This window comes from Poecilia reticulata, chromosome 22 (genome assembly GCF_904066995.2).
Source record: "Poecilia reticulata chromosome 22, P_reticulata-male-v2, whole genome shotgun sequence".
In the NCBI taxonomy this organism is placed as follows: Eukaryota; Metazoa; Chordata; class Actinopteri; order Cyprinodontiformes; family Poeciliidae; genus Poecilia; species Poecilia reticulata.
The window spans coordinates 6334328-6348947 of record NC_088851.1 but is presented as its reverse complement, the minus strand read 5'-3'; the positions used below and the strand labels follow the sequence as shown (position 1 = coordinate 6348947).

At 37.2% G+C, this 14620-nt stretch overlaps 1 protein-coding gene and 1 long non-coding RNA gene across 2 annotated transcripts; both read right to left on the bottom strand.

Annotated features, from left to right (window-relative positions):
* Positions 1–1317: 1317 nt before the first annotated feature.
* On the bottom strand, positions 1318–9960 carry LOC145549945 (uncharacterized). The gene is made up of 3 exons (XM_081602958.1): positions 9605–9960; positions 7973–8155; positions 1318–5132 (listed from the first exon to the last, which is right to left on the bottom strand). The coding sequence occupies exons 1-3, from the start codon at positions 9732–9734 to the stop codon at positions 3817–3819; spliced, it is 1629 nt and encodes a 542-aa protein (XP_081459084.1). The 5' UTR covers positions 9735–9960; the 3' UTR covers positions 1318–3816.
* A 1971-nt stretch (positions 9961–11931) lies between these two features.
* LOC145549954 (uncharacterized) lies at positions 11932–14170 on the bottom strand. The gene is made up of 2 exons (XR_014085750.1): positions 12508–14170; positions 11932–12413 (listed from the first exon to the last, which is right to left on the bottom strand). It is a non-coding gene; the product is annotated as an uncharacterized LOC145549954 (long non-coding RNA).
* Between the last annotated feature and the right edge of the window lie 450 nt (positions 14171–14620).

Below are 14620 nucleotides of genomic sequence, written 5' to 3'. Positions count from 1 at the left end.
AACGCAAGAACAGATTATACCAGCCAAGTGGAAAAATTCATTTAATTATAATTATTATAATTATTTTTGGGATCATATTTTTGGGATTCGGGAAATTTCTACCATTTGTTCTGTGGGTTTTTTATGTGGGTCGGTGCCACTTAAACGGCTGTAAAGCGAAGGTTTTGGGCCTTAATCTGTCTGACTAGTTCGGACTGAAGCGTTGCTGCTCTCAGTTGTTCTTAAATTACCTGCTCGGTATCGCTTGGACTGCATGTTAAATGTATTTTATATAATTGTCACATAAAAAAACTAAGGAGTTGCCTAAAAATAATTTCATACTCCATATAACACAAACGCAAACATCAACACATGTATTGACTTACATTGTGTCAAATAGCTGCCTCTGTTTCTCAGCCTGTTCCCGTAGCAGTGGATTTCCTCTGGCATTATTTTCCTCCAACAAATTATGTTAGCTGTAGTGGCTAAGTTTTGGCTACAGTCCGCTGTCGCCTTGATATCAGCAGGAAAATGAAAAAAACTAAGCACTGGATGGTACCGGCTAATTACTGGACACAACGACACACCAAAAAACTCGGTTGTTGTACCAGTAGCTCACAGATATTTTAAGTTTTAAGTCTATTTCATGGTACAGATTTTGCAGCTCTGGCTAAAAACAATAGGAGCAAGCAGGACCCGGAACCAATCTATGTGGCATAAATTCAAACGGAAATATGTCACCACCTCTCGTGGCATATACCCCAGTGGATCTGTCTCGGGCAAAGCTTACGTAATGACGTCAGACGTAAAACTGCATTCAACTTAATTGGATCACTTCAACTCAAAGTTAAACGTTTGTTTTAGATGAAATGTGTGACTTTTAAGTTAATTGAACTCATGAAAGTAAGTTGACATAACTAAAGCCTAACAATTAAGTCAGGTTAATTTAAAAAAGGCCATAACATTAACTACAGCCCAAATGCAGTTATTTAATATTTAAACATGTCACTTTGAATTAATGTTATGTTACTTTATTAATTTACTGAATTAATGTTATGTTACTTTATTAATTTACTTCTGAAGTAAATTAATAAAGAAAAAAGTAGAAACATCAAAATGATGAACAGTACATTACTTCTACTTCTTCATAAAAAAATCACAATTGTTCTCACAAATCAAACTGCTAGATGCCGAACAGAACATATCTGTTAACCGTTCCTGTTCAGTCTGCTGACCGTGGTCTGAAGACACAGCGGAGATCTTCCTCCATGGCCGAAGTCTCTACTTCAGGGTTATCTCCCTCACGCGCCTTGAACATGAATCACTCGGTGTCTCGGAGGTGGTTGGAGGTTAACTTTTAATAACTCCAGCTAACAGGTGAAAGCTGCACAGACTTTTCTTACAGCCGCTGCTCCGGTCGTCGTCTAGACTCACTACGCCACATACACCGTCTCTCCCTCGCTCCTCAAGCATGCAGGGTTTAAGTACGCAGCGCCCCCTTTAGGCCGGAGGACGACTGCCACACATCTCATTCACCCACACACAGCATACACACAACTCACTGAGCTAATCATCACATACAGTGGAGACACTTTCCGCAACATATCGCTAAAGGCTTACTGCCGTTAGTAACAGAGCTAAGTAGCTAGCCAAACACTCTTCGCACATCACATTAAAGCAAGATAACTAATACACGACGTAAAACAAACTAAATACATACAAACTCGCACACACAGGGCTAGCTTTCATCCATATCATTCTCCAAAGATTAATCTAATTTCTTACCTTATAAAAGGGACAATTACAAGAGAAGAAATGAGCAGAGACGAAACCAGTGCGCCTTCACTTATTCTTGTATTGAATGTAAAGAGCACACGAGTCCCCTAGTTGACTCTTTTCACTATTGCCCCTTTTCAATGACTAGTAGACAGGGGCTTTCCCCCCCTCACTACTGCCCCCGACATGCACGAACACAAAAATGGTGTGGTGAGTATGGGAGGGCCACCTGCAAAAGAATGTTTATTGCTGAACCCAGAGGCTCTGCTGCATCTCCTGAGACACAGAGTTAAAGTCAGAGGTATTACAACATTAGTTTCAACTAAAAACCTAGAGGGTGGAGTCCTTATCAAACGGGGTTTTTAACTAAAGTCCTACGGGGTTTAGAGTCCCTGTTAAACAATGTTTAACTAAAGTCCTACAGGTCCCAGTTGATGGCGTTTCAACTAAAAACCTAGAGGTTGGAGAAGTTGTCAAACGGCGTTTTTGACTAAAGTCCTAGAGGGTTAGAGTCCCAGTTAAACAGCGTTTAACTGAAGTCCTAGAGGTTGGAGTCCTTGTCAAACAGTGTTTTGACTAAAGTCCCAGATTGGGTTTGAGTCGCAGATAAGGACGGGGTACAGATGTCAACCCCCAGGTTGAAAAGGGGTGTAGGTTTTAATGTTTTAATCTTTTTTCTAAATCTGTTTATTCAATGTCACATACTGGTTTTTTTAAATTATGGAAAGCACTTTGAAATGCCTTGCTGCTGAAATGTGCTATACAAATAAAATTTGATCAGAAGGAGTTTACCAAAACAAAGTGTCAGAAAGGTGGGACCAACAGAGAGGTCAAAGGAATGTTTATTTTCGGGGGCGGCGCGCGGAGAGACGGACATTGGAAATTAAAAAGCAATCATTAGTCATAAATCAGTCCAATTAAATTTTGTCATAAGGGTGTTTATATGTCTCTTTGAGGAAACCTGTATGGAAATCTGTATGGAGGTGTGCTGGTTTTTACAGCACTGTAAAAACCAGCACCAGAACCCTCTATAGTGCAAATCCAGCAGTTAAACGGGTCAAAACTGAAAAGTTTCTACAAAATATTTCTTTGTAAACAAATGGGCTGCTGAAGGTATTGCAGAGTATTCTCTATATAAAATGGCCGTTACTTTAGTCATTCGCCCATTAGCACACAAACTACTTAAAGTAGCGATGGCTGCCCTCATGTAGTCTGACAGACCAGTTTACAAGGACTACAAAATAGTTACAAATAGTTACCTTATCTAAGTATACTTAGATTAATTTACTGTTAGCCAACATGATGTACCATTTAAGGTAGCTTTTGTTTAATTTGGACAAAAAAGCTAAGCTTAACTTATTCAATGGCTTGAGTTAATATCATGCTAACATACCGCAACATTGTAATCAAGGAATTTAAACTGATATTAGATTTATTTTTACCTAAAAACTAAACCGCCCGTATTTAATGGGTTAAGCCGTGTTAATCAACAAGCAGAAGCAAGCAGAAAAAAGAAAAATTATACAATGACAAGCAACACACAAAATTACTGGAAACAATAATCATAAATACTTTATACAATCAAGAACAAACAATGAAGGAAAATGTGTTCATATAGTATATTGCATTTCCAAGTAAAATGGCATGTTCATTTATTTAAAAATATTTTATATAGACTGGTTAATATAATTTCAAACAAATAGCATCACTTTCAGCCTAGTTTTGCTTTAAAGACAGAGCTAAAGATTTTTTAATACAGTAAATTTCAAAGTGCAAAACAATTAATGAAAATCTAGAAATAGTACACAACAGCACATTTTATTTTGGAATAAAAATGTATTAAAGTAAATCTTTCACCCCACTCATTATCTCCATACATAATACAAATAAATACATCAAGTTCATGTTGTACATCTCCAAGTATCCAAAAGTCAAAATTCAAATGATCACATTTAACAAATTTGAAAATTAAACAATTTTCCCACGTTATATACATGAAAGCCAATCAGTTTTCATCTAAATGACTTTTAGAATGAACCTCAACATGTATGGAAAGTAGTTCTACAGCTTTTCACGAGTGTGAATCCTCATGTGCCGAATTAAATGCTGTTTTTGATTAAAACTTTTTCCACAGTTCACACATGAAAACGGCTTTTCACAAGTGTGAATCTTCAAGTGACTAGTTAAATTCTGTTTTTGACTAAAACTTTTTCCACAAGTCACACATGAAAATGGCTTTTCACCAGTGTGAATCCTCAAGTGACTAGTTAAATCGTGTTTTTGACTAAAACTTTTTCCACAAGTCACACATAAAAATGGCTTTTCACCAGTGTGAATCCTCAAGTGACTAGTTAAATTGTGTTTTTGACTAAAACTTTTTCCACAGTTCACACATGAAAATGGCTTTTTACCAGTGTGAATCATCATGTGCTTAGTTAGAATAAGTTTTTGACTAAAACTTTTTCCACAGGTCACACATGAAAATGGCTTTTTAGCAGTGTGAATCATCGTGTGCTGAGTTAAATGCTGTTTTCGGCTAAAACTTTTTCCACAGTTCCCACATAAAAATGGCTTTTCACCTGTGTGAATCCTCATGTGCACAGTTAAACTAACTTTGTGACTAAAACTTTTTTCACAGTTCACGCATGAAAACGGCTTTTCACCAGTGTGAATCCTCATGTGCTTAGTTAAACGCTGTTTTTGACCAAAACTTTTTCCACAGGTCACACATGAAAATGGCTTTTCACCAGTGTGAATCCTCATGTGCTGAGTTAAATACTGTTTTTGACAAAAACTTTTTCCACAGTTCCCACATGAAAACGGCTTTTCACCAGTGTGAATCCTCATGTGCACAGTTAAATGCTGTTTTCGATTAAAACTTTTTCCACAGTTCACACATGAAAACGGCTTTTCACCAGTGTGAATCATCGTGTGCATAGTTAAATGCTGTTTTCGATTAAAACTTTTTCCACAGGTCACGCATGAAAACGGCTTTTCACCAGTGTGAATCCTCATGTGCTGAGTTAAATTATGTTTTAGACTATAACATTTTCCACAGATCACACATGAGAAAGGTTTTCCTCTTTCCTGATTTCGGTTCTCAGCTTCAGCAACTTCCTGGAAGATGTCTTGGTTCCTGTTTGGTTCGGATTCAGTTTGGTTTGTTTGTTCATCAACAGGAACCACCAGGCAGGTATCAGTTTCCTGTTTTAACTCAATCTGTTCTTCACCCCGACTGCAGTAAACTTCTTTCTCTTCCACTTTTATCTGATGAACTTCTGGTTCTTCCTGTTCTTGTTTCACTTGCAGAGGTTTTAACTCATCCTGGTCCAGAGTGGATCTCCTCTCCTGGTTATAAACTTTACACTGCAGGAAATCTTAACAAGAAAACAGAGGAAAAGAGAAATTGTTACCTTTATTGAGGTAAAGTTAACTTTTACTTCAGTAAAACTTTAACTTAATCGTTTAAGACAGAAATTAACAATAAAAAAACATTTGAAAATTCAAGAGCGCAGACAGAGAGACAGATCAGTCGACATATTCAGCTGACATTTGGATAATTCTCAAATTAATTGATTTAAAAATATATATTTTATTTATTACAAAATTAATAGTAGGGATTATTGTTAATATTTAGCACTAAATTGTATTATTACAGGTAGGGCTGGGTGATATGAAGACAGTCTAATATCTCAATATATTTTTGCTAAACACGAAATACATTACGATATTCTTAAGTGAGCTTCAAATGTTATTTTAAACTATAGACTCCTTGCAGCATGATGTTACCATGCATGTTGCCACACCCGTTTCCTTGCTAGACTTAAAGTAAGCTCATATATGAAATAAGAACGATGCAGTGTTTTGCTATGAACTGTCTACACTGAGACTAGATAACAAGGTCTGAAAAGTTTTAACTAGGAAAAGAATAGCGAGGGAGAGGGAAGCAGGTCAGTAATGCTAGACACCTCCAGGCCTGGCTCCAGAGTGGGGCCCCAGTGACTCGCGTCCAGGCGAGGGAAAACCAAGTCCAATGTTAACTCATCATCGGGGTCTTCGGGCTGCGCTTTGTCTGGTCCCTCACCTAGGACCTGTCTGCCAAGGGAAAACCTACCAGGGGCATTAAGCCCCAGACAGCTTAGCTCCTAGGATCATTGGGACACTCAAACCCCTCCACCACGATAAGGTGGCAACCCAAGGAGAGGTTTTTTTCCCACCCTCATTTATGGCCATGAGCGTTGGGTCATGACAGAAAGAAAGCGGCTGAAATGGGTTTCCTCCGCAGGGTGGCTGGGTTCTCACTTAGAGATAAGGTGAGAAGCTCAGTCATCCGGGAGGGACTCAGAGTAGAGCCGCTACTCCTCCATGTCGAGAGGAGCAAATTGAGGTATCTCGGGCATCTGGTCAGGATGCCTCCTGGGCGCCTCCCTGGTGAGGTGTTCCAGGCACGTCCCACCGGGAGGAGGCTCCGGGGAGGACCCAGAACACGCAGGAGGGACTACGTCTCTTGGGTGGCCTGGGAACGCTTTGAGATCCTCCCGGCAGAGCTGGAAGAGGTGGCCAGGGAGAGGGAAGTCTGGGCCTCCCTTCTGAAGCTGCTGCCCCTGTGACCCGACCCCGGATAAGCGGCATAAAATGAATGGATGGATGAATATGCCAGAAAAAAAAACAAAGCATCTCTCAATAAAAATGTTTCAGATCTCTAAGTATCTAAATGTCAAGATCTAAATGATCACATTTAACAAATACAACAATTTCTCAGCTTTCCTTTATGCACGCATCTTCAGTCAGTTTAATAGATGAACTCTCACCTTCCCAGACATTTATAGCTTTTGTGTTCATATTAGCAACAGAATTTGACACCTTTGTTCATCACACACAGAAACGTATCTACTAGCTATACGTGTTGTCACTATGAGCACGATGAGCCTAGTGCTCATAGTAATACATGAGGACTATGTAATACATGAATGCTCATAGTATGAGCATTCATGTATTAATGCCGGTTAATGCTTTGTAAAACGTAAGTTCTTTGTAAAATGTAAATGGCAAGTCCGCTCATTGATCTAGTGGATTGGACATCACGAGACTTACTGTGGTGGGGAAATGATAGAATCAAGCAAAGAATCTGAAAAAGGGACGAATAGTTTTGATATTGTCAACAATATGATAGCAAGATAACAAGATCCAAGACGATCGCATTTCACAGGTCAGTAAAAAGCTTGAATTAAAATATATATATATATATATATATATATATAGCAGAGAGAGAAAAATTCAAAAACATAAATCTGCATGTTCTGTTTGGCGTTTTCACGTAGATTTTTGTTTGGAAAATGTATTTGTGTTTTTTTTTAGTTCCTGATGCACTTGAAAGTAATCCTTGCTCTGCGCTCCTGGGGCTATTTATTGGTTGCCATGGCAACTACTCTGTGTGTGACATTAAGCTGACAGACTGAGGTAAAAAGTAATATAACCACCCGTTTTTCTACATTTTTCCACTGGACAAATTGCATCATAATTAAATAATTGGCCAATATAAAAGAGAAATTCACGTTGTTCTCTCTTATATCTTTACAGAACTGAAGGAAACCAAACTATGTGCAGATTTACCAGCAGAGAGAATATATATTTTTACATATCCAAACATCAGCATCTCAGCTTTAAGCCACATTTTATAGAATCCATCAATATTGATGGTCACTTGACTCACAAACTGCCCCAACCAGACCCAAATACGTTTTTTCCGCCTATTTTTTATTTGCTATATTAAAGCAAATATATTCAGCAAATACACACTCATTCCGTGAATTAGAATATGATTGAAAAGTTCCTTTGTAATTCCATCACTAAGTGAAAGATATTATATAGATTAATTAGATTACTTCCTTTTTAACATGTTTATATTTCGCAGTATGTTTAATAGCTGCTAAAAGGTTATTTTTGAAAGTTACTATTAGTCTGACAGGCCTGATCAGGATGTGTATCCTAATTTTATCATTATTCTTAGCAGTAAAAAAAGACAAGACCTTCCACTAACTGTGTGCATCAGTCAGCCACAAACCCCTTCCCCACCCCTTCCCCCTCAGTTCTTTCTCATCCCCACCAACTTGCAACACAAAGTTACACCCTTGTGATTCAGTTTGGTTTGTTTGCTCATAAACAGGAACTACCATGCAGGTATCAGCCTCCTGTTTTAATTCAATCTGTTCTTTACCATGACTGCAGTCAACTTCTTTCTCTTCCACTTTTATCTGCTGGTGTTTTAGATCCTCCTGTTCTTCTTTTATCTGATGATCTTCTGGTTCTTCCTGTTCTTGTTTCACTTGCAGAGGTTTTAACTCCTCCTGGTCCAGAGTGGATCTCCTCTCATGGTTATAAACATTACACTGCAGGCAATCTGGACAAGAAAACAGAGGAAAAGAGAAACAGTTAACTTTACTGAAGTAAATGTTAGAAATCGTTTAAGACTGAAACGAAAAAAAGAAAAAAACCCCACACCTAAAAATTCAAGAGCGTAAACAGAGACAGATCAGTCGAACAAATCCAATTGTCATTTGGAGAAATCTCAAATGAACAGATATTTAAAAAAATGTTTTTATTTATTATAAATCAATAATAGTCACAATTGTTGTTAATATTTACCAGTAAATTTTATTATTTCAAGATATAACTTAATTTGGAGCCATCATTTATTTTCATTACTTTTATTTGTATTAAAATTAGATTTTAGTTCACTTAATATTTTTGAGGTTTACTTACAGAGTTTATTTCTAGGTTAATAATTGTTTATTTTTTTGTTCCTTTGTTATTTACTTTTCTACATTAGACAGGAAGCACTGTGGGTCCATTTTTTTGTAATTATAGGGACTGGTATCGGACCAGCATGCACTGGGTTGGACCTGTGGGTTTTGACCAGAGTAGGAGAGGAAACAATGAAAAGTAGTGATGGGAAATAGCGCCCCCTTCACTTCCGGAGTGCAATGGTCCCATTTCCAAATAACGTATGAGACTGAGTGGTCCGTTGCTGCCCCTTTCTGTTTGCTGCAGCGAAGTGTACTTGCCTGGATTACTCAACACGTGCTGTGTATGGAGGACAAAGACTGATATAGCAAGAAATAAAAAGATATTATCTATTTTTTCCTTGTCCTTATACATAAGTTTCCGTCAAGAAATGTATATATTTACTTTTTCATTTCCCCTAAACATGCGTTTTTGTCAAGTAGATATTTTTTGTCTTTTTCTTATAGAAGCCCTCCTTTTGTCATCGCCTCCTGCTTCACCTTTTTCCTCTTCTCCATGTGCGTCTTTATGTGAATGAGGAGATCTGCTTTCTATGTCCAGCAGTGATCGTAATTTAAATGGAGTCGTTCAATTGAATTTATTTTAAGTTATTGGGGCCACAGCCAGTGGCTTTTGTAACTACAGAGAAAAGGTTACATGTATTTATCTGCTTTATGTGTGATGGCATCTGGATTCAAGGGTTCAACTAGAGGGCCACACAAAAAGCTACAGCGGGCCAGATTTGACTTGCTTTGTTTAAAACTATCCCATTGCAGCCTTTATTTTTAGGATCGTTGTCGTACTGAAAGGTGAAACTCTATTCAACTGGATTTTTCCCGTTTTGTAATGTAACTCTCTTTATTAATAAAGGACGGATAGCCATAAAATTGTTACAACTAAAATTACTGGCTCTATTTTCTCTCTACATACATGAGCCATATTTACAGCATAATTGTGATGTCTGTCTTTATTTATACCGGAGGGGAACAGTTACTAAAATGATTCTTGAACAGAAAGCTTCAGATATTAAGTCCTTAACCTTCGTCCAAACGCTGGTGTTTCCTACCTATTCGGTGTAAGATTATCCGGGGAGTCCGGGAGAAATCCAGCAGTCTGCGCTGATCGTCCATCTCTAACTCCGACTTGATGATGATTTCTTTAAACTCTGTGAACGTTTCTTCAGGAGTTAACTGCATATTTAAGATGGATTTTTTTTATAGAAACACTCAAACAATTAACGGAGCAAACCATGCGCCATCATTATCATCCTCTTCTTCTTCTTCTTGAAATTTACTGGCGGTTGGCAAACATTAGGTGAGCATTACCGCCACCAACTGGTAAGGAGTGTGGACCACATGACAGAAAAAGCTACATTCTGTAAATACAACTTCCTCTTTCAAAAAATCAAATACATCAAAGAATCAAATATAGCCTGATATCCTCTGCCTTTTTTGTAAATCAACAATATCAAATTTCATTTTCATATTACTAAGGTTCCTAATAAGCTTATTTCTCTTAATGGAGGCTTTGTTTGTCGCAATTTATACTTTTTTTTCTTAAAAACTCTACACTTTGCAGTCAGGCAAAATGCATTCCTTCTCATTTAGATACAGTAGAAAGGGGAACACGCCTCCTTGGAAAAGGCTTGGAACCGGAACAGTGGGCTCTTTGCACCTACAGTGTTGACGTCACGTCTCCAGGAGCTAATGCCGCTCACTTGTTTCCGCTTTGAGTTACCATGACTGCTAGAAAAGACTAAGTCATATTTTAGATTAGAAAAAGCATCTAAAATACGACATTGTTGTCGTATTTTAAGACATTGTTGTCTTCCTAATATAATAGGCTTTTAAGTTTTCATTAATTTCCAAGCGATCCTGAATTAAGAAGATGGTGGCTTGTAAATATGTCACTACCAGTTAAAGCTAACGCTGCACAACACAAAGTTTGCAGCCTTCACTTCACTCCGGATCAGCCTAAAAATACCGGGGATACGGATGGTAAATAAAGGAGCCGTTCCTGAGTTATTTCCATAGAATCACTTCTGTATTCAGCCTGAAAGAGCCAGTTAATGTGAACGAGTGAGCAGACCAGAGCCAGACAGCCGAGCAACTGATCCGCCTGTACATACTGCTGTATTCACCGTCCTATCTGAGCTCTTCACAAGAAACATGCAAAGGTAATAAAACGAAATAACACGGAGACCTTAAGGGAAGCTAAAAGCCCGAACCGTAACCTCCCCCGTTAGTCTCTGACACTAATGACAATATACTTGAAAATAAGATAAAAACATTGTCTGTTAGAATGTTTAGATACTTAAATAGCACATTTTTACAAGAACAATGTCCGAGAATTTTGCCTGCTAGCATAACCTAAGGTTAATGTTAGCCACAAAGTTTAAGTAAAACTCACATTCAGTGAATGTATAACGAGGCATACATCTTAAAACCTTTCTCCAGCTTACTTGTTGGGGCTTCGGATCAATGTACAAACCTTGGCCAATCCCTGCAAGCACCTAGTGTAAAATGATATCTTTATTGGATCGGAAACAATCGAGCCGCTTTTCCCCGAACGCGGAAGCTGAGGTGCAAAGAGTACGTTGCTCAGATCGCTGGGGTCCGCCCCATGGCAATCTCAGGGGACAGGTGCGTCCTCAAAATGCGTCCCCGTATTTTTGTCTTCGTATTTTGTCTTTGTCTCAGGTAATTGATGTCTTGGTTTGTGGTTTCTGATGATTATGATGAGCTATGTGATTTTATGCATTTGATTGGTTGAATAAATTCTGAATGATTGTACATTGAACAGTGATTGTTGTGTTGCACTGCAAAAAGTCCCCTTTCAAAAACAAGAAAAAAAATTTTACTAATACAAATGGAATATATGAGATTTATTTTCTTAATACATAGAACATTTTTCCTAAAATAAGAAAATTTTACGCTATTTCAAGAAATTCTGTGTCAAGTAACATTTTCTTTACTTGAGATAATTTTTCTTAAAATAAGATAATATATCTTACTCGTATAAGTAAAATTGGCTTGTTTTAAGTAAAAATACACTGAATTTAAGATATTTGTAGGTTTATCTTGGTTAGATATTTTTTCTTGTTTTGGAAAATCTTGACAAGATAAATTTTCTTGTTCTGTTGGCAGATAATTTTTCTTATTTTAAGAAAATTATACCCTATTTTTGTACTTTTTTTCCTTGTTTTTGAAAGGGGACTTTTTGCAGTGATATACCTAAATCTAGTTTATTTTTATTGTTGCATAGGATTAAAATATATATATTGTCACAGCTTTACTCAAGGTTCTTATGCTAAGACAAAAATCCACAAATTTATCCTGTGAATACTGGAACAAGAGATGTTATTGGCTTGCTGAAATGAAGACATGAGTTCAATTACTTTTAACATCTTTATTACGTTTTAAGTTTCACATAAACACAATAAAACATGACTACTGGTCAGAATTTAAAGTCTGGATGGGCATCTGATTCTCAAACAATCCTGTAAAATGACAGAACAATGAAGATCTGACACATCTGCTGCACTAAGAGTCAAGCAAACCAAATTGTCCAAAGCAAAAAAAAATCTTGGGATTAAATGTCAACAATAGGAGCTTCCTCCGCAATGAACTTCTTCCAATAAGCCATAGCCTTTTATATGTGGAAGTCTTGCCTCAGTTACGGACGGCGTTCTCAAGACGTCTGTCAGCAGCACAGAGAGGAGTGGCCCCACACACGGATGCTGAAAGGTGTAGTAGCTATGATGTCCTCCTTTCAGAAGATCAGGACAGGCATGGTTCCAATGGCCAGTAGAAAGTTGGTTTCATGATCACCACAGAGCTGAAAAGTGATCTTGTTTGAAGTTGTTGGGTCATCTGCTAATTGGAGCACAGACAGAAAAACAATCACAAAACAAACCACGTTTTAGGGACTAATCAGTGTAATGATGAATCAGTATCGTAAATTTCTTACCTCAAGAATGTGAAGGATGCCGCCACTTGCAATTCCCAAAGTTTCAAAGTTTCTTGTAGATGGTGCAATATGTGATTGGAGACTTGTCTGGCATAGGCTTCACCATGGCAACAGTTTGGTTTACTTGAAAAATAAAACAAGTCTTATTTTAGTTTATGTGCTCAATTACAATATTACATGAATTCAAGATGGCAAGAAAGTTATTTTAATTAAATCAAACAAGGACTACTTAAATTCACCAATCAAAAATAGTGTTTAAAATATCCTGGCAACAGTGTGGAATATCTAACCTTTTAGACTCATTGCATTTAAGTTTTTAAATTACAGCACATCAAACACCCTCAGTTAGTGAAATACTAGGCGGAATTGCCCTTTAACCATTTCCCGAATCAGAAGCTATATGAGAAGCCACCTTAACTATGTTAAAAAACGGAAGCTACCAAGAACTCGTGTCGATATTATTTTAAGCCACAACTATTGTAGTTAATAACTGTTCAAAGCTCATATTCACAAAAGCGGCTCTTTAACCGCGGATGAAAATTGGCATATCACGACATGCTAACTAGCCAGGTGTTATGCCCAGAAAAGCCCCCCTGCCCAAATTTGCATCCCCTGTCGCGGGAGCGCGCATCGCTCTAAGCTCTCGCATATTGACGAGGAAACGGATAAAAATATGACCGAAGAGGAAATTTTTAAGATATTTGTAACATTATCACGTTTCCTAACCATGTAATCCCTAATACGGTGGGTTTTATTTCGCAAATTATTTGAAATAAATACGGTTTTTACACTTTTATTGACACATATGAGTCGAACTTTTTTTCAGTCCGTGTCTGTTGTAAACGTTCTCCGCAAATGGTTTGAAATTCTCTGCTTTGTCTTTTGATATCATAATAGCTCAAAAGCATTACAACAGAGACCCATTATGTAGAACATTTTATATCATGCTTCACTTCTAGTCTGTTAATGTAGGAGGAAATGCAACTTAATTTATGAGCCTGAAAATATTGGCATCCGTCTTGTTGATATGAAACTTATAGCATTAGCTCAGAGAACAAGTGTAATTACGTAGAAGAGATTAAATCATTTCAACTCTTTATTTCCCCCAATTAGCACAGGGATGCATGTTTTGGCAATATAGATTTTGAGCCTGCCACAATATGCATCCCTTCTTTATTCCCCACAAATATTATCCTATCGATATAAAACATGTACCAGCAGTTCTTGGAACTACTCAGATTATGTAGAAAAAAATATTTCACTATTAACTCTTGAATTCTTTAAATTAGCACAGGGATGCATTTTTGGACAATATGGATTTCCAGCCTGCCAAAATATGCATCCCATATCTATTCCCCTCAAATATTATCCAATTGATTTAAAACTTATAACAGCAGTTCTTGGAGCTACTCTCATTATGTAGAAATAGTTATTTTACTTTTATCTCTTTATTTCTCAAAGTTGGCACAGGGATGCATTTTTGGGCAATATGGATTTCCAGCCTGCCAAAATATGCACCCCTCTCTATTCCCTTCAAATATTATCCTATTGATTTAAAACTTATACCAGCATTTCTTGGAGCTACTCTCATTATGTAGAAATAGTTATTTCATTCTTAACTCTTTAATTCTTCAAATTAGCACAGGGGTGCGTTTTTGGGCAAATTTCCAGCCTGCCAAAATATGCACCCCTCTCTATTCCCTTCAAATATTATCCTATTGATTTAAAACTTATACCAGCATTTCTTGGAGCTACTCTCATTATGTAGAAATAGTTATTTCATTCTTAACTCTTTAATTCTTCAAATTAGCACAGGGGTGCGTTTTGGGGCAAATTTCCAGCCTGCCAAAATATGCACCCCTCTCTATTCCCTTCAAATATTATCCTATTGATTTAAAACTTATAACAGCAGTTCTTGGAGCTACTCTCATTATGTTGAAAAAGTTATTTCTTTATTATCACTATTGCAAAGATAATGAAGGAAGTAATTTTGATATGCAACCTTGGTAAATGTAGAGCATGTACAAATCTTTATTATGTTCTTACATAAATATAATCAGAGGGAAAAAAAAAGAAATTACAAAAAAACGTCATATTTTGGCAGGCTGGAAAT

What these genes read in the sequence shown, in the direction of transcription:
- LOC145549945 (XM_081602958.1), bottom strand. Translation starts at nt 9,734, where the DNA reads ATGCAGTTAACTCCTGAAGAAACGTTCACAGAGTTTAAAGAAATCATC. An exon ending in GATAATCTTACACCGAATAG is followed by an intron (nt 8,156 to 9,604) that starts GTAGGAAACACC and finishes TTTCTTGTCCAG; the next exon opens with ATTGCCTGCAGTGTAATGTT. An exon ending in AGAAGTTGACTGCAGTCATG is followed by an intron (nt 5,133 to 7,972) that starts GTAAAGAACAGA and finishes TTTCTTGTTAAG; the next exon opens with ATTTCCTGCAGTGTAAAGTT.